The 20,024-nt window shown below is 46.3% G+C and overlaps 1 protein-coding gene and 1 long non-coding RNA gene across 2 annotated transcripts in view; one reads left to right on the top strand and one right to left on the bottom strand.

The window, feature by feature from the left end:
* Window positions 1–767: 767 nt before the first annotated feature.
* Window positions 768–2,364, top strand: LOC135513339 (uncharacterized). Its single transcript, XR_010451521.1, has 3 exons — window positions 768–1,313; window positions 1,631–1,676; window positions 1,966–2,364. It is a non-coding gene; the product is annotated as an uncharacterized LOC135513339 (long non-coding RNA).
* A 795-nt stretch (window positions 2,365–3,159) lies between these two features.
* The window catches only part of LOC135511530 (uncharacterized), a 69,364-nt gene continuing 52,499 nt past the window's right edge, over window positions 3,160–20,024 (bottom strand). Inside the window, exons 4-5 of the mRNA XM_064933021.1 lie at window positions 19,100–19,311; window positions 3,160–4,284 (exon numbers count right to left, since the gene is read on the bottom strand). Of these exons, the coding sequence (XP_064789093.1) occupies window positions 3,262–4,284; window positions 19,100–19,311 (1,235 nt within the window). The 3' untranslated portion in view covers window positions 3,160–3,261. The remainder of the gene's footprint in view (window positions 4,285–19,099; window positions 19,312–20,024) is intronic.

The following is a 20,024-nucleotide window of genomic DNA, read 5'->3' as shown; positions in this document are numbered from 1 at the left end:
CTGCAGGAGGGACTGGTGCACCTCACAAAATGGATAGCATCATGAGGCAGGAAAATTATGGGGATAAATTGAAGCAACATCTCAAGACATCAGTCAGGAATTTAAAGCTTGGTTCCAAATGGACAATGACCTCAAGCATACTTCCAAAGTTGTGTCAAAATTGCTTAAGGACAACAAAGTCAAGGTATTGGAGTGGCCATCACAAAGCCACGACCTCAATCCGATAGAAAATTTGTGGGCAAAACTGAACAAGTGTGCGAGCAGTGAGGCCTACAAACCTGACTCCGTTACACCAGCTCTGTCAGGAGGAATGGGCCAAAATTCACCCAACTTATTGTGGAAGGCTACCTGGAAGGTTTGACCAAAGTTAACAATTTAAAGGTAATGCTACCAAATACTAATTGAGTGTATGTAAACCTCTGACCCACTGGGAATGTGATTAAATAAATAAAAGCTGAAATAAATCACACTACTATTATTCTGACATTTCACATTCTTAAAATAAAGTGGTGATCCTAACTGACTTAAGACAGGGAAATTTTACTAGGATTAAATGTCAGGAATTGTGAAAAACTGAGTTTAAATGTATTTGGCTAAGATGTATGTAAACTTCCGACTTAAACTGTAAATATAAGCAGATAATTATTCAATCCACTAATACTTAACATGTGCCTTTACCATAAAAACATATCCTTGTTTGGTATTTTTATCGTCGACAAAGTTTATTTGAGCTATGGTCAGCGCCATTTTAAATTGCCATAGTAACGACTGGCGGTGTGGTATTAAGTTTTTACCCGGAGCGTCAATCGAAGAGAGTGAGGTTAGGTGCGGACAACGAAGATGGAAACAACAATAGTAATTCAAACATGAACTGTATAGTGCCGGGCTGCATGAATTGGCTCCAAAGAAATCCCTTGGTAAACGACCATAGGCTGCACTTTTGAAGAAGTTGCTCCATGTCCTGAAGAGGAAGGACATGCCAGCTCGAGCTAGCATGATCTACAGACAGCACTTCGCGGAGGCAGACTTCGCGATGAAGGGCACTCTCAATGCGGCAACCAGGAGTTTCTGAATGGAAAGGAGTCATAGGCCTATTTAATGCCCTCTGCTTGGGCCTCCATTTGACATTTAGAGGGTTATGGTGTAGGGGTTACCGACTGACCATCGCTGACTTCGGAGTCAAGCAAAAGTGACTGAACGGAGGAGGTGATGTGAGTCAATGCAATGGAGCCCGAGATAACGTTAACTTTATGAATGCTGTTGACGAGGCTAGCGTTAGACACTGGACAACTTTGTTGCAACTCTAGTTGAAGGTAACAAGCTAATTGCGTCTGAAGTATTTAGCAACTAACATTAGCAAGCAACTCAACTGCAACAAAAATTGCAACAGTTTCTGTGTTATTAGGTAGTAACTATAGCTAGCTTCCACCTCAGTCAAGTAATATTTTGTTAGCTCCACCTCATTTAGTTAGACTGAAGTTGACATAACTAATATTTGCTGAAAAATAAATGTCCCTGTATTTGCTGTGTATATGTGTGTGTGTGTGTGTGTGTGTTGACAAAGCAAGACAGGTCGCTTGCTAATGCCAACTGATATATTTGTCTTAACAAAATGTTTGTTTGCTTTCAGGATGACATCTTCATCCCTGAATGTTTTCATCCAGGAGGCAGAGGAGGTACAAGCAAATTCCATGTTATTCCTAAAGCTATTGTTTAGTTCAAGTATGTGCAGTGATTCTTGAATATAACTGTAGCCTAGTAGATGCCTTGGGCAGCCTTGTGGTTAGAGCATTTGACTAGTAACCGGAAGGTTGCAAGTTCAAACCCCCAAGCTGACAAGGTACAAATCTGTCATTCTGCCCCTGAACAGGCAGTGTTCCTAGGCCGTCATTGAAAATAAGAATTTGTTCTTAACTGACTTGCCTAGTTAAATAAAGGTAAAATTAAAAAAAATTCTACCAACAGGAAAGAACAGCATGCCAAACTTGGTGCCAGAGTGTTCATGTGCTGCGGTGGAGAAGAGGTCCACCACTAAAGAGCTCAGGGCCCGGCTAGACTGCGCTCACGACCATCAGTATACAATGGAGTCCTTCCCCTAATAGCAAAATTTCACCAATTATTTAACTGGCATATCGGCTGCTGACTGATTGAGTAACTTCTTCTGACAGGAAGTCCTTCATAAGGATTAGTGACACGTCCAATACATCACCATCCAGACAGACTGACAGGAACCTCTGACTGGATGTAATACGAGAACGAACTCTGATCTGGGGCAATGATCGGCTCAAACATGAATGGCTTCAGTAGGTTTATTGGCTCCCTAACTAACATTATTTCATTCTCTGTAATAAACTCATTCTCAGAGCTACTTGGTAAATTCAGCCATTTTTGGGAGTTTCAAAATGTTCTCTCCTGCCAGTGATGCAACAATGCCAATATGGGGATTTACAGTTAGCTGGAGTTCTAAATCATTGTTTCCATTCTCCTTTATGTTCTCACCTCAGTCCGTAGAGCAGCCACCCATCTGCACCTTCTGCCCTCCAGGTGTTGTTGTGCTGGTCTGTTTTGTGGGTTTGTTCTGTCTGGATTGTGTGGACTAGCTCTCTGAGCTTCACCATGTCTCTCTCCAGCTCTTTGAACATATCCCTCTCAGTGATGGAGGAGCAGTGCAGTTGTGGGACCAGGGTGTATTCAGTGCTGGAGGGGTGACTATCCTCATCTGCAGGACAGTTTGAAGAGGTGTGATCAGACAGGATGGGGGTGGGTCACAGAGAAAGCTTTTCCTGCTGTACGCACTCTTTGATCCCGTAAAAGTCCTGCTGGAACTGCTTGAGGATGCCCTGTAGCATCTCTCACCATTGAATACAAGCGGATGAAGTCAACAACCCTCATCGAATATTTAAAAAACAGATTACAATAATGAGACGTATCCACCAATCCATAGAAAGGATAGGTGGGAGCTAGGCAGACTGCTGTGCCGCTTTGTGGAGAACGACTCACATTGTTAGGGCGGCAAGACATGCATCTTGTTAATATATCCATAATCTTCGCCTGCGTACATCCTGAAGGGTTGCGTTGTCATCAGTATCTCTGCAGGAGTCAAAGGGTTGTCTCCATCGTTTCAGAGAAAACAGATGAAATAAATACGCATGATATCAATGAAGTTTGCAGTCCAAATTTATTGTAAAAAAAAAAAAAAAACGTTATTTCTATGTTATAGAATATATAGCTAGCTAGATAATATATAGTCCTACTCTCAGTTCATGCTAAGAAAACATTCTCTGCTGTAGGGATGCTGATAGCCTGTTGAGGGTCGAAGGGGAAGTTGGGTCTCAGTGTGTGTTCTGAGCCAGACTCATAAGAGGAGCAGGTTTTCAGTGTGTGTTCCATGCCTGAGTCGTAAAGGGAATTGGTTTTGACATGTGTGTGTGAGTGATGTTCTGAGAGATAGAGGGAGGTGGAATGCCGTGGGGTCTTGTTCCCGAGTTGGGACAGGAAGAAGCGGACTCCGTAAACTCTGATGTTCTCTACATCTATTTCCTCTGACAGCATCACCAAGTGCCTCTGGCCCAACCGCCAATCCTCCCTACTGGCCCGTTGATTGGCAACCAGCGGACTCATGCTCTCTTCATGATGATGCTTCAGCGGCTTGGAGATGAACAGGAAGTCCATCTGACCTGTGATTGGCTCCCTGAGAGAGCTTGTCTGAAGCCGCTTGCTGGTTCCAGAGGGGAGTGGTCTGAAGTAGTTTGGAGGGCCAATCAGAGGCTCTGACATTTTAGGGTTCATCCCATTGAGCACAGGACCCACAGCAGTGGAGCTGCCTCGCTTCTGCCTGGGGGGAGGAGAGGGGAGGAGATGGGCCCTGCTTGAGGGAGGGGGGGGCAGCTGGTTGCTATGCAGCGGGAGTTGTCCCAGTTCTGAGGCCTTACCAACCCTCCCATCAGCAGACAGAACCCAGAGGCTCACACTGTGGGGCCCTGCCACACCCTGTTTCTCCTCCCTTTCTCTCTCTTTTTCCCTCCCTCTCTCCTCCCTCTCCCCTTTCACCTCGCCCTTCTCCCATCTCACCCCTTCTTTCTCTCTCCTCTCCCTCACCATTATGTCTGCCTGCAGGGAGTCAGTGATGCGGACGATAGCAGAGTGGAGAGTGGTCCTGCTGAGGTTGGGACTATGGTTAAGGTTGGGATTAGGGTCTTCTAGGAAGTGGTGTCCAGAGGAGGTGAAGGGCTTGTGTTGGTACGGATCACTGTTGCACACCACAGGGTATGTCTCACTGACTATCTGTGAAAACAACAATACAAGTAGGAAATAAACACAGGCCTTACAGAGGCAAAGCCACAACAAGTTGAATACTGGCCCACCCAAATCAGGCTGTCTTAAAATATATGCAAATTAGTGGATTCGGCTATTTCAGCCACACCCATTGCTGACAGGTGAATAAAATTGAACACACAGCCATGCAATCTACATAGACTAATATCGGCAGTAGAATGGCCTTACTGAAGAGCTCAGTGACATAGTCATAGGATTCCAAAAAGTTAGTTCATCGCATTTCCTGCGAGAGCTGCCCCGGTCAACCGTAAGTGCTGTTATTGTTAAGTGAAAATGTCTAGGAGCAACAAGGGCTCAGCCACAAAGTTGTACGCCAAACAAACTCACAGAATGGGACCACAGAGTGCCGAAGCACGTAAAAATGGTCTGTCCTCAGTTGCAACACTCACTACCGAGTTCCAAACTTCCTCTGGAAGCAACGTCAGCACAAGAAGTGTTCATCGGGAGCTTCATGAAATGGGTTTCCATGGCCGAGCAGATGTATACAAGCCTAAGATAACCATGCGCAATGCCAAGCGTCGACTGGAGTGGTGTGAAGCTCGCAGCCAATGGACTCTGGACCATTGGAAACGCGTTCACTGGAGTCATCAATCAAGCTTCACCATCTGGCAGTCTGACAGACAAATCTGGGTTTGGCGGATGCCAGGAGAATGCTACCTGCCCGAATGCAGTGCCAACTGTAAAGTTTGCCCAAGACCACTAAGTTTAGTCAATAATGATCTGGGGCTGTTTTTCATGGTTCTATCCTTCAAAATTTGTGGCAACAGTTTGAGGAAGGCCCTTTCCCGTTTCAGCATGACAGTGCCCCCGTGCAAAAAAGCAAGGTCCATACAGAAATGGTTTGTCGAGATCAGTGTGGAAGAACTTGACCGGCCTGCACAGAGCCCTGACCTCAACCCCTGTCCACATACTTTGATCATCTAGTGAATATAAAAAATGTAATAAATGAATTTAATTTGTAGTTTGTATCGTCTCCTGACGAATCAGACATTTTGGGTAAATGCAGTAGGAGGTTACTGGCATCTTATTGGTTTTATCACAATCACATGGTACGGACAATTTGTCTGAAATACAGTTTATCAAGGGATGCTGTTTTCTGTAAAATGTGGAGACATTTCCCTCAGCTCTACTATGGAAAGCTCATTTGTTACAGACAGATTTAAGGATTGGAAGCACCTTTGTGAAGCATGAATCAAGAATCAGGCTAGTAAACCCCACTCTTAAGCACTGTATACATTTGAAGACTACAGTGCAAGCCGAAGCCATGGCAATCAAAGCCAGGGTAATGTTATAAATCAACTTAACTATGAGGCCATGGACTATTCATTTGTAGAGCATAATCGTGGTTGTGGACATTGTCCTGTTTAGCGTAAAACAAACACATAGACATGGGACATATTGTTTAAGCCATTTCACCCAGTGGGCGGTGCTATAGGTCACGGTGGGCGTAGATTTCAGCGCACAGTGTAGAGCATGAGCCGAGCACGAGCTCAAATTGTGGAATATATTCAACACATACATTATGGCTGACCCCATCTGGTTGATTGTTTGGTCGACCAAGATTTCTTTTAGTCGAGCAGTTGCAAATAGATGTTTTTTTTTAAATGGCAAACGAGACACCTGCCTGATTTGCACCCGTCTCAGTGAACTAATTAATTGACGCGGCTGTGGGGATGGTTGGGTACAAGAAGAAGGGAAGTGTGGGTAAGATGCAGAATGCATTCTTTCCCACCAGTTTATGTGCATTCATTGTTTCATAACTTCATTGTGTGAATTGTTTAACCTTTGATTGTTAGTGTCTATCAATACAGTATAGTTGATTTTATTACAAACACAAAGTGTGTCTTTTAATGGAAAAACACGTTTTAAAATTTAGAACAATCTGAAAGAAAAGACCACTCTTGGTCGACTAAGATTTTATTTTTTTGTCGGGGGCAGCCCTAACATACATATCATACTGACCTGAAGAATTGGTTACCATTTTTTTGTAGTTCACATCACAGTTACTGAAAAGGGAGGGGTGAAAGGCTCAGTTAATCTGATCTTGTTCGTCTAAACGCAAATAATTCAGCTCAGTGATTGACAGGATATGTTGACTAACCAATCGAAGTGAAATGAGTTTAAATCTAGTCATTATCAGTTTAATTTATTTCATTCAGGCAAGCTGTTGGGAATTTTATGAATAAATGACTAAACAATATCCCCATTTTAAATAGAACTGTAACTTAGTAAACTATACCCTGTTTTACAATATCTGATTAATAATGTTAGTTCATAAAGAAGGGATTATGTGGCATGAACAAGGAGTAATTAAACATAATGAACACCATTCCAACTAGTCTGGGGAGGAATGGGTTGTGGGTTAAGTAAGCAGATAGGGTCGTTAACCTATGGTTGAACCGACAAAACTTAGCTCTGGGGTGTTTTAGATAAGGCAGTGAGTTTATTCCTAGGTTTTCTGTTAACTAGAACTGTCAGCTAATTGGTGATCAATAATGGTGAGGGGTCAAGAGTTAATTCAGTTATGTTGTGTGTCCTGTGTGTGTGTGTTAGTGAGTTGGAATGAACTTCTGAACTTGCTTTATTCTCAGTCGGGAGGAGGAGATTCATTCTAGAAGCAATGAAATGACGTCATGTTTTGTATATAAACTGTTGTTTGTGGATCCTTGAGAGCGCGCCCCGAGAATAAATACTATTATCCATTTTTGATAAGACTGGTCTCCGTCTATTTTATGCAAATAAGAATCTTACAAATTCTCATAAAATAGACTAAATGAATTCAATTAATGAAAACATATTGGAAATAATGAAATTACAGTAACAATTGGTCCAACAAGCGGATTCCACAAACATGCCTCTGTCGTCCGAAGGTAGAGCCGAAAGCCATGCACGGACGGGTCTGGACTTGTTATTTAAAGACCTGCCGGTATTAGATCTAAGGGCGACAGAGAAGGTGACGGAATCGAACCGGCATTGCTTTTCTCAGTCTACAGGACGAAGGTAAATAGTCTTTATTCTCGAATTTGGGAGGAAATACACTAGGTTTCTACTTTGTGTTTTAACCAAAATCGATAGGAAGGAAGGAGGTCCGAAAAGACCTAAGGTAACGAATTCTACCACAAATAAATATAACGGAAGGAAGTGATATAGTAACTTTTGTTAGATAGGACGGTCGTTCTGTACAAATAGGATAGCCATTAATTCAAAAGACATACCTAAATAAAGTTTTAACCTAAGTAGTCTATCTGTTATGGAAAGTAGCGGATAGATATATTAAAACGGGTGAGGATAAATTAGGCTTGGTGAGAAGGCAGGGTAATCCTAGGCGAACGGAATAACTGAACCTATTCAATACTGAAAGAAAGTAATATCCAAGAAGGTGGAGAGGGAAACCTAGTCTAGAGAAGTGAGATATGAGATATTAACGTTGACAGTCCCAAGGAACAATAGTTTATAATGAGCTTATAATTGTATACGGGTGAAATTTAATGTCCGATCAAAAGTCAAATCTATAGACGAAGTTTCCAGAAAGGGGAAATACATAGAAACCCATACACATTGGTTGTCATTAAAGAGACACACACATAGTCAGTCAGGAAAGAGCAACTAAAGTAACTGGGTAACGGTAAACAGCACATACATAGATCGTAGTAATACACACACATAGAAGGTAAAAAATAGAAAGGCATTAGATAAGTGATTAAATACCATAGCTACTAGTAACGATAAAGATAAGAAACAAATATGGGTAGTAAATCCTCAAAGGAGGTCCCGGAACTAACGGGAGACGAGCGTTATATGGAACAGAGAGACAAAAGAAACATTGATTTCGGTTTAAAATGGAGAAAGAAATATGATTTTGATGGCCGTTTAAAAGAAGAAAAGCTGGAATCACTTATAAAACATATACATAAGGAATGTGGAAAAGAATAAACAGGGGTTACAGAATAAACAGGGGTTATACACAGCCGGAGTTTGGCTTTCAGAAGCAAAAAAGAGAGTTGAGGGTGAAAATAGGAGGAAACCCAAAAAGAGCCAAGATGCGCTGCCCTCCGCTCCCGCAGATGAAAAAGTTAGCCAATTGGGCGGGGGTGAGGGTAACAAACTATATCCTTCTCTAGTATACCAAACATACAGAGGTAATCATGTTGATGAAATAGTGGTTGTGAGAATACGGCTGCAGGAGCTACCCGCACAACCACCACCAGCATATGTGGAGCCTGCTGGAGCAACGGGAGCAGACAGAAAGGGAACGTCAGGCGAAGGGAGTAAGGGGGAGCTGAGATGTTTTAATTGTAATAAAACTGGACATTTCGCCCGGGAGTGTAACACTCCCTGCAAACATTGTGGCGGATTAGGATATAGTCACCGAGATTGTAATTTAACTGAGGGGAAGATCAGAGGTGACAATCGGGGAGGGGAGGGGGGGGGGGGGGTCAGATACAAAGAGAGCGAGATTAATGAGAATCCTCGCTGAGCAAAAGCTTGGGCTTTTAAAATTAGGGCTATTTTCTGTTGTCCCGATGCCGGAGTTACGAATGCAGACAATTGTAGGATGGGTTTATTTGCGGAGGATCTTAGTCATTTACATAGCGGTATAGTGGTGAGCATAGCTGCCTTCCAAGCTGGAGTCCCGGGTTCGGTTCCCAGCCAAGGCGTTAACCAAAATCTGAGTTTTTGATTGTAATTAAACTATTTTTATGTTTTGCCTGGAAAGTTATGGTCGCTTGTGTTTGTATAAGATATAAAAGTAACGTTTTAATAGATTGTTTAGGTTAAATTGATAGACTAATTCATTGAACTAAAAATAATAACGAAGCGAATTTTAAATTATCTTCTGGAATAATGTATTGAGAATTGAGTTGTATTTAAAATTGCTGTATCAATAGAGGAGACAGTTGCCTAAATAAAAAATAATCTAAATAATAGCGGAGAGATAATGGCGATAGAGAGGTGGCCACCGCAAAGTTTTTCATTCTTATAGATTGACTGACATGTTATAATTTTGGCGCTGTGTGTGTTATTTTTAAAGTCTTGGACATTTCATAAGTGTGAAGAGGAAAGAGAAGAGAAAGTTGTAAAGGTTGGTTTTAAAGCTTACGATAGAGGTAAGGAAAAACGTTGAAATGAGAGGGGTTATATATTTTTGCCCACTGGGAAAAAAGAAATAGGATATTAAAATGCTGAAAGTAATAAGAGTTAGTTGTTAGAGGCAGGTAGATTTGTTATGGAATAACGTAAAACTGCATCATTACGTTTGATAAACAATAACGTTACTCAAATTGGTTTGACCGATGTTAAGGTACACTCTTTCAGTACTTCTGGCAGGACAATTTTGGTTGATTGATGAAGTAAGTTCTATTCAAGATCCAACAGATGTGATAAATTAGGTTTGGATTTTCGAACCCTGCTGCAGACAGCCAACAATAATGTAATGACCTGACTAGATCATAAATGAACAATTGTCCAGACAGAGGCTTGAGTTAACGAATTGACGGTTTATTAAACCAACTTTACACAGGCTACTGTTTGGGCCGTAGCACACGCCAAAAAGATGACAGATAACCCACAAGCCAATCGTGACCTTCTCTTGGGAAGCCCAGACGTAAGAGAGAGAGAACAAAAAGCTGAACCTGTTCCAATGCTCCACCCCCCCTCCACGCCACTCCGCCAACCACCAGGATGCCCGGCATCAGAACATTCCAGGCATTCCCGTGATTGGCAGATAGCAGTTTGATTGACATGTCGGACCCCGCGAACACCGGGTACTGGTCAGTACAACACAACCACCTCCTAGCCTAACACACAACACACAGCTGTCTGTGCGGGTCGCTACACAGCCCCCCCACCACAAAGTCCCTCGTCCCCGAGGGAACAAACAAAGTCTCTGAAGCGACCCGGAGGTCTCCTTTGCCTGCGTGTCCGTGATGGTCGCAGAGTGCCCCTCTGGGAACCAGGGGATGAAGGCAGGGCTATGGGGGACAAGGAAGCGGGAACGGGTAATACAGTCCGTGGCTCTGGGGAACCACGCGGTGACACAGGGGGGGAGACAGGGGGAGTGGGCTGTCTGGAGCCTTGTCTGCGGCACCTGAGGGGTGGGTGCCTGGAGAATGTCATTGCCAGAGAGGGGAATTGTGGGGGTTCCTGGGGTTTGGGGAAAAGAGGCCCCTCTGTATGGGGCTAACCTGTCCCGGTGCAGTGCCACCTTTCTCCCCCTGGGAGGAAGCTGCACCCGTACACAACCTCCCTACCCTCTCCAGGACACTGCAGGGTCCCACCCAGTGACTGTCCAACTTGGGGCATCTGCCTTTTTTCCTTAAGGGGCTGTAGACCCAGACCAGCTCCCCAGCCACAAAGTGCCTTCCCCGGGTGTGCACGTCATAGTTCCTTTTCTGCCTCACACCTGCATTCACCAGCTGCTCCCTGGCGAAGGTGTGGGCTGTCTCCAGGCGGTCCTGGAGTCTCCGGGCATACTCCGGCCCCGGAGGAACATGAGGGCTATCCAGGGGCCGACCAAACGCCATCTCCGCAGGGGTGCGGATCTCTCTCCCCAGCATGAGGAGGGCAGGCGTGCAGGAGGTGGAGTCTTGGACAGCGGAGCGGCATGCCATGAGGACCATAGGCAGGTGCTTGTCCCAGTCCCGCTGGTGTTTGGAAGAGACGATGGCCAGCTGCTGTCCAAGCGTTTTGTTGAAGCGCTCCACAAGGCCATCACTTTGAGGATGGAGAGGAGTAGTGCGGGTCTTGTGCATACCCAGCCTCTCACACATGGTGGCGAACACACGGGACTCAAAGTTTCTGCCTTGGTCGCTGTGGATGGACTCTGCAGCTCCAAACCTGCTGAACATCCCCGCTGTCAGGGCGTCGACGATGGTCTCTGCCTCCTGGTCAGGCAGAGCATAGGCCTCGGGCCATTTTGTGAAATAGTCCATGGCCGTGAGCACCCAGCGGTTTCCACTGTCTGTGGTGGGGAACGGCCCAACTACATCCACTCCCACCCTCTCCATGGGAGCCCCCACTGGGAACTGTTGGAGCTGAGCATGAGAGCGGCCTGGGGGCCCTTTCTCGCTGTGCAGTTGTCACAGCGGCGACAAAAGTCCTCCACATCCCTCTTGTGCTGCCCCCAGTAGAAGCCCTGACGGAGACGGCGCAGTGTTTTTGTGACCCCAAAGTGTCCAGTCCCCACCCCCCCATGAGTACTCTGGAGCACAGCCTCCCGCAATGCTTTTGGGACCACCACCTGCCACCTCTCCTCTCCCGTAGCTGACTCCTTCCATGCCCGCTGTAGCACACCATCAGCCAGCCGCAGTCTCTCAAACTTCGACCACAACCCTTTGGTCGCGAGTGAGAGCGCTGTCACCTCTTCCCATGGTGGCCTCACCTGCGCCTCTTCCCACTGTAGCACTGGCTGTAGGTCTGTGTCCCGTCCCTGCTGCTGCCGCCATTCAGCCACGTCGACAGTCTGCAGCTCGCAGCAGACAGGCCCGCTCGCCCGACACACTGTGGCACAGACACCCTCCTCTGCCCGCAGCTCTCTCTCCCGTCCCTCTCTCCGTTCACAGTGGCGGCAGCCGTCTGCAGTACAGTGCCGACGGGACATGGCGTCGGCGTTGGAGTGGCGTGCCCCTGCCCTGTGCACCACCGTGAAGTCATACGGCTGAAGCTCCTCCAACCAGCGTGCCACCTGCCCCTCTGGCTCTCTGAAAGACATGAGCCACTGGAGAGCAGAGTGGTCAGTCCTTACAGTAAAGGGCAGACCACCCAGGTAGTACTTGAAGTGTTTGACGGAAGCCACAACAGCCAAGAGCTCCCGCCGGGTGACACAGTAGCGGCGCTCATGTTTGTCAAATGTTTTGCTGAAGTACGCCACCACTCTCTCCCCCTCTGGCCCCACCTGGGCCAGCACCCCACCCATGCCCACATTGCTCGCGTCTGTGTCAAGGATAAAGGGCAAGGTGAGGTCAGGGGGGGGCGAGCACGGGGGCCTCGATCAGTGCACGTTTGAGGGTGTTGAACGCCTCCTCACACTCCACTGTCCAAGTGAAAGCCTTGTCCTTCGGCAGCAGGCGGTTCAGTGGAGCAGCAACGCTTGAGAAGCCCCGTACAAACCTCCTGTAGTACGATGCCAGGCCCAGGAAGCTCTTCAGCTGACGCTGGTCGGTGGGGGTGGGCCAGTCTCTGACAGCCCCTACCTTGTCCTCCATGGTGCTGATCCCCTCCTTCCCCACTCGGTGGCCCAAGAAGGACACCTCTCTCCTCATGAAGTGGCACTTCTCGGGGTGGAGCTTCAGACCTGCGGCAGCCACCCTCTCCAGCACACGCCGTAGCGCCCGCAGGGCTGACTGGAAGGAGCTGCCATGGGCCAGGATGTCATCGAGGTATACCAGACACTGCTGTCGGGGGATGCCATCCAGCACCCTGTCCATCAAACGCTCAAAAGTAGCTGGAGCGTTGCACAGGCCAAAGCACAGGACCTTGAACTGCCAGTGTCCTCTGTTAGTGGAGAACGCAGTTTTGGCTCTGGCCTCTGGGGAGAGGGGCACCTGCCAGTAGCCACTGCGGAGGTCTAGTGAGGAGAACCAGGAGGACCCCTAACCAGGTCCAGCGACTCATCGATACGTGGTATGGGGTATGAGTCCTTCCTGATTACCTCATTCAGCCGCCTGTAGTCCGCACAGAACCTCAGCTTGCCCCCTTCTTCGGAACCATGACGACTGGCGCCGCCCAGGGGCTGTCTGAGGGCTCAATGAAGTCTGCCCGCTGCATCTCCAACACAGCCTTGTCTGCCGCCTCCTGGCGTGCCAGCGGGATACGGCGGGGACGCATCTTGATGGGTCGAGCATCACCTGTGTCGATCTCATGCTGCACCAGATGAGTCTGACCCACCTCTTCCTCACTCAACGCAAAGCTGTCTCTGAATTCAAACAGCAACTGCCACAACCGTTCCTGCTGCTCGGGTCGAGACCAACACAGTTCCTCCCCCATATCTCCCTCACTGCAGACAGTGTCCTCTCCTCTCCCATCTGGGGTAGCTGGGCTGGGGGTTGCGGCCCGGGCTCACAGAGGGCTGTGTCATGGAGGTAGCTGGGGGAATGTAACACACCGCCGTAGGTGACAGGGGGACTGGGGAAAAGTCACACACAGCTGTGGGGGAGGGGCGCAGCCATGAGTCTCTGCTGCTTTAACTGTTGGAGTAAAGGGTTTGTTGGGTTGAGTGAATGTGACATTAGGGGGGCCATGGTGACTTCCGTCCCTCCCTGGAAGCTCAGTGTGCCCCTATTTAGGTCTAACTGGCAGCCTGTGCTCCTAAGAAAGTCCAACCCCAGGATACAAGGGTCCTGCACAGCCGCCACCCACACAGGATGACGCACAGTCCTGCCCCCTACTGTCAGAGTCATTATTCCCTTCCCTTTCATGGGTGCCAGCTCACCTGTGACTGTGCGGAGCTGCACAGTTGTAGGCTCACACTGAGTCCAACCTGGCACAATATCTGGCCTCACCAGGGTTACTGTGGACCCAGTGTCCACCATGGCGGAGCAGGGCACCCCCTCCACAGTGACAGGGACATGACAAAAGTCCCCAACACAGGTCCGGCCCACCACAACAACAGGCTCCATCCGCTTGCCCTCGTCTGCTTCTGGGGGAAGTGGAGCCTTGCTTCCCCGTCTGTGCCGGTGGGCTCCTCCTGAAGATGATGGTGGTTGGGATAGAAAGCCAGGGGTCCGCACTACCCGGTCTATGCGGACCCCGAGCCGTTTCCCTGGGCTCTGGGGGACATGGGGCAATCTCGGCGCAGATGGCCTGGCTGGCCACAACCCCAGCAGACCCTGGGACCAGGGCTTGTGTTTCGTGCCGCCTGTAGCGACACAGCCCGAATGAGTTTTGTCATTTCGGCCACCCAAGCAGGCTTTTCCGGCTCCGGGCTGCTCTGCCCCCCAGCTCGCACAGAGGGTGTGTCTCCCTGCACCCCCACCAAAGCCCCAGCTGAAGCCCCAGCCCACACCAGCTCCCTCTCCAAAGCCATCTCCAAGGCTGTCTGCAATGATTCAGGATGAGCCAGCTGGGTCTGTATGCGCAGCTCCATAGGAGAGAGCGCCTGTATGAACCGGTCCCGTGCTAGCTCTCTCTGCACGGAGGGGGGCATGTGAGCATATGCCCGCCGAGAGAGGCTCTCAATGTCATTAGCTAGCACCCGTAGAGGCTCTCCAGGCTGTCTGCGTCTATTACTCAGTTCGGAGCGCAGTAGCCCGGGCTGTACACACTGTCCATAGCGCCTCCTCAGTGCTCCCACTAAAGCACCATAATCATGCCTGTCCTCGGGGCTAATCAATATCAAACAGGCCAGAGCTTCATCCGTGAGGCATAAAGCCAACTGCAGTGCCCTTTCTTCATCCGACCACCCCTAAAATGAGCTAACAGTTCAAACTGAGCATGAAAAGCTTCCCAATCCGCCTTACCGGAATACTTCGGGGTCTTAACAGATACGGACGCAGCCGGGAACTGGGCGCCGCCATGTTTGTTTACATCCTGAGCCCCAGATTCCTTGTCACGCCGCGTCGACGTCGCCACTTCGGTCCGCCCACCAGAATCCGCGCGAAATACAGACGACGAAGCACTCATGCCCGCTTCAGCCGCCATCGCTCTAACGTCCTCCCTCAAGCGGCCTCTGCGCTCTGACGCCCTGGCGATCTCCTCAGACAGAACCCCCGATGTCCATTCACACGCACCTCCTTGGCCATAATCGTCCCCTACCTCCACCTTCACTTTCGGATTCCCTCGACGCATTTTCAATCCCCGTTCTCACCTACGGTAGCTAGCCACATAAGTCAGCTAGCTAGCTGGCTAACTTGTATCAACGTTTTTACTTCTGACACCAATGTAATGACCTGACTAGATCATAAATGAACAATTGTCCAGACAGAGGCTTGAGTTAGCGAAATGACGGTTTATTAAACCAACTTTACACAGGCTACTGTTTGGGCCGTAGCACACGCCAAAAAGATGACAGATAACCCACAAGCCAATCGTGACCTTCTCTTGGGAAGCCCAGACGTAAGAGAGAGAGAACAAAAAGCTGAACCTGGTCTTAACTTCCAATGCTCCACCCCCCCTCCATGCCACTCCGCCAACCACCAGGATGCCCGGCATCAGAACATTCCAGGCATTCCCGTGATTGGCAGATAGCAGGTTGATTGACATGTCGGACCCCGCGAACACCGGGTACTGGTCAGTACAACACAACCACCTCCTAGCCTAACACATAACACACAGCTGTCTGTGCGTGTCGCTACAATAATTTGTCGCTGTGGAATGGGCATGAACTCATGCGCTTGTTGATGACATCACTCACAAGGCACTTTTATCGCTACGGCAATGATGTTGTGACTGGGGGTGACAGAGAAAATTGTTTGTGTCATTTAGAAGGAAAATGCATGCATTATTGTTTTGAGTCAATTTTCAGAAGTAGATAAAAATGTCCAAATACATTTTTAAAAGTAGCTGTAAGTCGTCAGGTTCGTCAGGAAAGATGCTAAAAACTAGCAACAGATTCGCTAGGTGGGCATCATTGATTTGTGGCATTTATTGGACTATATTTGGCTGTGAGAAAGGGAGATCTGAATCGTAAAACATTCTGATGGTTATTGATTCCTGGTTTGATTGTTTAAGTAACACCAGTTAATTTGAGCAGGAAAGTTCATGTAGTCTAACATTATAATCCGTTTCCATTATGCGGAACAATGTTAGGGTATTAATGTTGAAAAGCAACCTCCTATAGTAAAAAACAATTGCAAATGTTTTGGGAAATTAGCTGGGTTGAATTTGGTTGTTTGTGCTTTTTCCCTGATACATAGACATCTGTCTCAGGGGCATCAGTTGTATTTCTTTTTTTAAACATGCAGACTTTTATTTTATTGAGATGTAAACATGAGTCTGCGTAATTTTGTCATCTGACCCATTATAGTAGTGAGTTTTTGTATAGTTTGTTTTTTGCTGATTAAAGTGGTTTGTTTATTTGGTTACTGTTTATTGTTTATTTTAGGAGTTGATTTAACCTAATTAAACATTGTATTCTGGTGTGTTTAAGTAGGATTCCTTCTTCCAGTTATTTTTTTTTTTAAATAGCTAACAAGTAGGTATAGAAGTGAAAGATAGAACAAATGAGAAACTGTTTGTTAACCAAACCTGTATGTCCAAGATTCTAATAGTTTGCATTATTTCAGTTTGTGACAAAACAAGCAAGTATAATGTAGAGAATCACTGTACCATCTAAACCATTGTGAAATATATTTTTGGTTGTTTGTGCTTTTTCCCTGATACATAGACATCTGTCTCAGGGGCATCAGTTGTATTTCTTTTTTTAAACATGCAGACTTTTATTTTATTGAGATGTAAACATGAGTCTGCGTAATTTTGTCATCTGACCCATTATAGTAGTGAGTTTTTGTATAGTTTGTTTTTTGCTGATTAAAGTGGTTTGTTTATTTGGTTACTGTTTATTGTTTATTTTAGGAGTTGATTTAACCTAATTAAACATTGTATTCTGGTGTGTTTAAGTAGGATGTCCAAGATTCTAATAGTTTGCATTATTTCAGTTTGTGACAAAACAAGCAAGTATAATGTAGAGAATCACTGTACCATCTAAACCATTGTGAAATATATTTTCTTTCATCCAAAATATTGTATTTTCAGCTGTTCAAAGCTTGTGTACAAAACTGAAAGCATATGAAGCATAGAAATAGCACACACATAACAGATCTACCTCTTTTTAGACTTGCTTTCAATGAGAATGACAGATCTATAACACACATTTCTATGCGAATTTGGTTGGGTCACCCAAAGAACTATTGCAGCTTTAATAATTTTTTGAAATTAATATTGACGGTTTAAATCAACATTGTCAAGAGCAGCTGTCCAAAAACACAATACTGAAATAATCACTGCAGGCCCTATGTGATCACTATCATTTCTCTGTTTAGGATGAATCGCTGCAGGCCCTATGTGATCACTATATTATCTCTGTTGAGGATGAATCCCTGCAGGCCCTATGTGATCACTATATTATCTCTGTTGAGGATGAATCACTGCAGGCCCTATGTGATCACTATATTATCTCTGTTGAGGACGAATCACTGCAGGCCCTATGTGATCACTATATTATCTCTGTTGAGGACGAATCACTGCAGGCCCTATGTGATCACTATATCATCTCTGTTGAGGATGAATCCCTGCAGGCCCTATGTGATCACTATATTATCTCTGTTGAGGACGAATCACTGCAGGCCCTATGTGATCAATATATCATCTCTGTTGAGGATGAATCGCTGCAGGCCCTATGTGATCACTATCATATCTCTGTTGAGGATGAATTCCTGCAGGCCCTATGTGATCACTATATTATCTCTGTTGAGGATAAATCACTGCAGGCCCTATGTGACCACTATATCATCTCTGTTGAGGATGAATCACTGCAGGCCCTATGTGATCACTATATTATCTCTGTTGAGGATGATGAATTAACCGTGTTTATTCAGCAACTGTGTGGAGGGGTGATTCAGGAATGAATTCCATCATCAAAGTATTGGACAGCTACAGACGTGACATTTTCCCTAACATCCATAGCCGAGTAAGGGTAAAGGGGCAGGGTTCCTATGACTTCCTGCTGTACTGCTAAGAGGCTCTTCTCCACCACATGTACTGCTAAGAGGCTCTTCTCCACCACATGTACTGTTGAGAGGCTCCTCTCCACCACATGTACTGTTGAGAGGCTCTTCTCCACCACATGTTGTGTTTAGAGGCTAAATCTCAACAATCTAGTCCTGTTGTCCTTTGAAAGGGAAGTCAGTGACTCTTTGGACTATGATGAAATAATCGCCATCTGCAACATCAAGCCTAGTGCTGGAAAACGTCAAACACAATAAAAGGTAAGCCTGAAAACTGTTTTATGATTAAGCCAAATATTTTCATGCCTGCCATGGTTGGCCAGGCCTATGTGTTTGATTCAAAGTGAGCTGGGCTACTGTCTTCATACCCACCGTGATATTATGCATGATGTTTTCATGCCTGCCTATACAGTGGTGTTTGTTCATTCAAAGTGAGCTATTCACTTCAAAGTGGGTTCAATAAAACACATGCAGGGCTTTCTATTTCTATGCAATATACAGTCCGGAGCAGAACCTCGGAGCAGAACCTCGGAGCAGAACCTCGGAGCAGAACCTCGGAGCAGAACCTCGGAGCAGAACCGGTCGATGCCTGAACATGGCGCCCGAATTCACTATTTTGCCTGTAGACCTACTGTAGATCTTTGAGTGGTCGTTCTGATCTGATAATATGTTGATTATTTCATGATGTTTAATTACGGTCAGATGGACTGAACACTTCATTCTCCATATTTTGTGACATTATAATAACCCACTGCACTTCTCTGCTGTAGAATCTCTCTCTGAATATGTAGGTAATAGCCATGTTGTGTATTACATTATGCTTGCTGTAGGACTCGGGACAGTTGGCCTGTTTTGTCAGCTGTGCAGTTGTAAGCAGTTGTGTAGTTGCGCTGCATAATTAGCAATAATAACAGGCATGTTTGCAAAGGGAAATCTGTGTTGTTTCTTGGTCACATTTAACCAAATATGTCAGGGTACTTCTGCCAACGCCACTAAGGCCTTATATAATTGGCAACCATAAGGGCTTTTGAGGAACAGAATGTAAAATAGTAAAACAGAGTGAAAGATAGTTTCCTCTGAGGGTCAGAAGTTAGGGAACTTACCGGCAGAGGGAGGTAAACTGAAGGGGGTCGAGGGATCAGGACTCTCACATTCTTTCTCTTCAGCTCCTCTGATAGGCTGAGAGAAACACAGTCTGCTGTGACATCATCACTTACAGGAGACACTTCCTCTCTCTGGCTGTCAGTCACTGGAGTATGCCGCTGCCCGTCCCTCACACTCTTCCTTTTCAACCTTCCTCCACCTCTGCTTTCTCCTGGGCAGGAACACAGACACAGCACTATTTTGTATTTTATTTGATCTTTATTTAACTAAGGAAGTCATTTAGGAACAAATTATTATTTACAATGACCGCCTACCAAAAGGCCTCCTGCGAGAACAGGGGCTGGAATAAAAAATAAAAAATATAGGACAAAACACATAACACCACAACACTACATAGAGACCTAAGACAACAACATAGCAAGGCAGCAACACATGACAACACAGCATGGAAGCAACACAACATAACATGGTAGCAGCACAAAACATGGTACAAACATTATTGGGCACAGACAACAGCACAAGGGTAGAGACAACAATACATCACGCGAAGCAGCCACAACTGTGAGGAAGCGTGTCCATGATTGAGTCTTTGAACGAAGAGATTGAGATCCCTCTAACCCCAACCAAGGCTGACCTCTAACCTGCAACCTAAATGAAGTATATCAAATGTAGATGGTAGATGGATACTATAGATGTTGTTGGCCTTGGGGCAGTTACTGTAGTAGAGGGGAATATGGATACTATAGATGTTGTTGGCCTTGCGGCAGTTACTGTAGTAGAGGGGAATATGGATACTATAGATGTTGTTGGCCTTGGGGCAGTTACTGTAGTAGAGGGGTAGATGGATATTATAGATGTTGTTGGACTTGGGGCAGTTACTGTAGTAGAGGGGTAGATGGATACTATAGATGTTGTTGGCCTTGG

Source organism: Oncorhynchus masou, chromosome 24, assembly GCF_036934945.1.
Source record: "Oncorhynchus masou masou isolate Uvic2021 chromosome 24, UVic_Omas_1.1, whole genome shotgun sequence".
Taxonomy (NCBI): Eukaryota; Metazoa; Chordata; class Actinopteri; order Salmoniformes; family Salmonidae; genus Oncorhynchus; species Oncorhynchus masou.
Note: the sequence above shows the minus strand (reverse complement) of the source record. Positions and strands in the feature narration are given on the sequence as shown.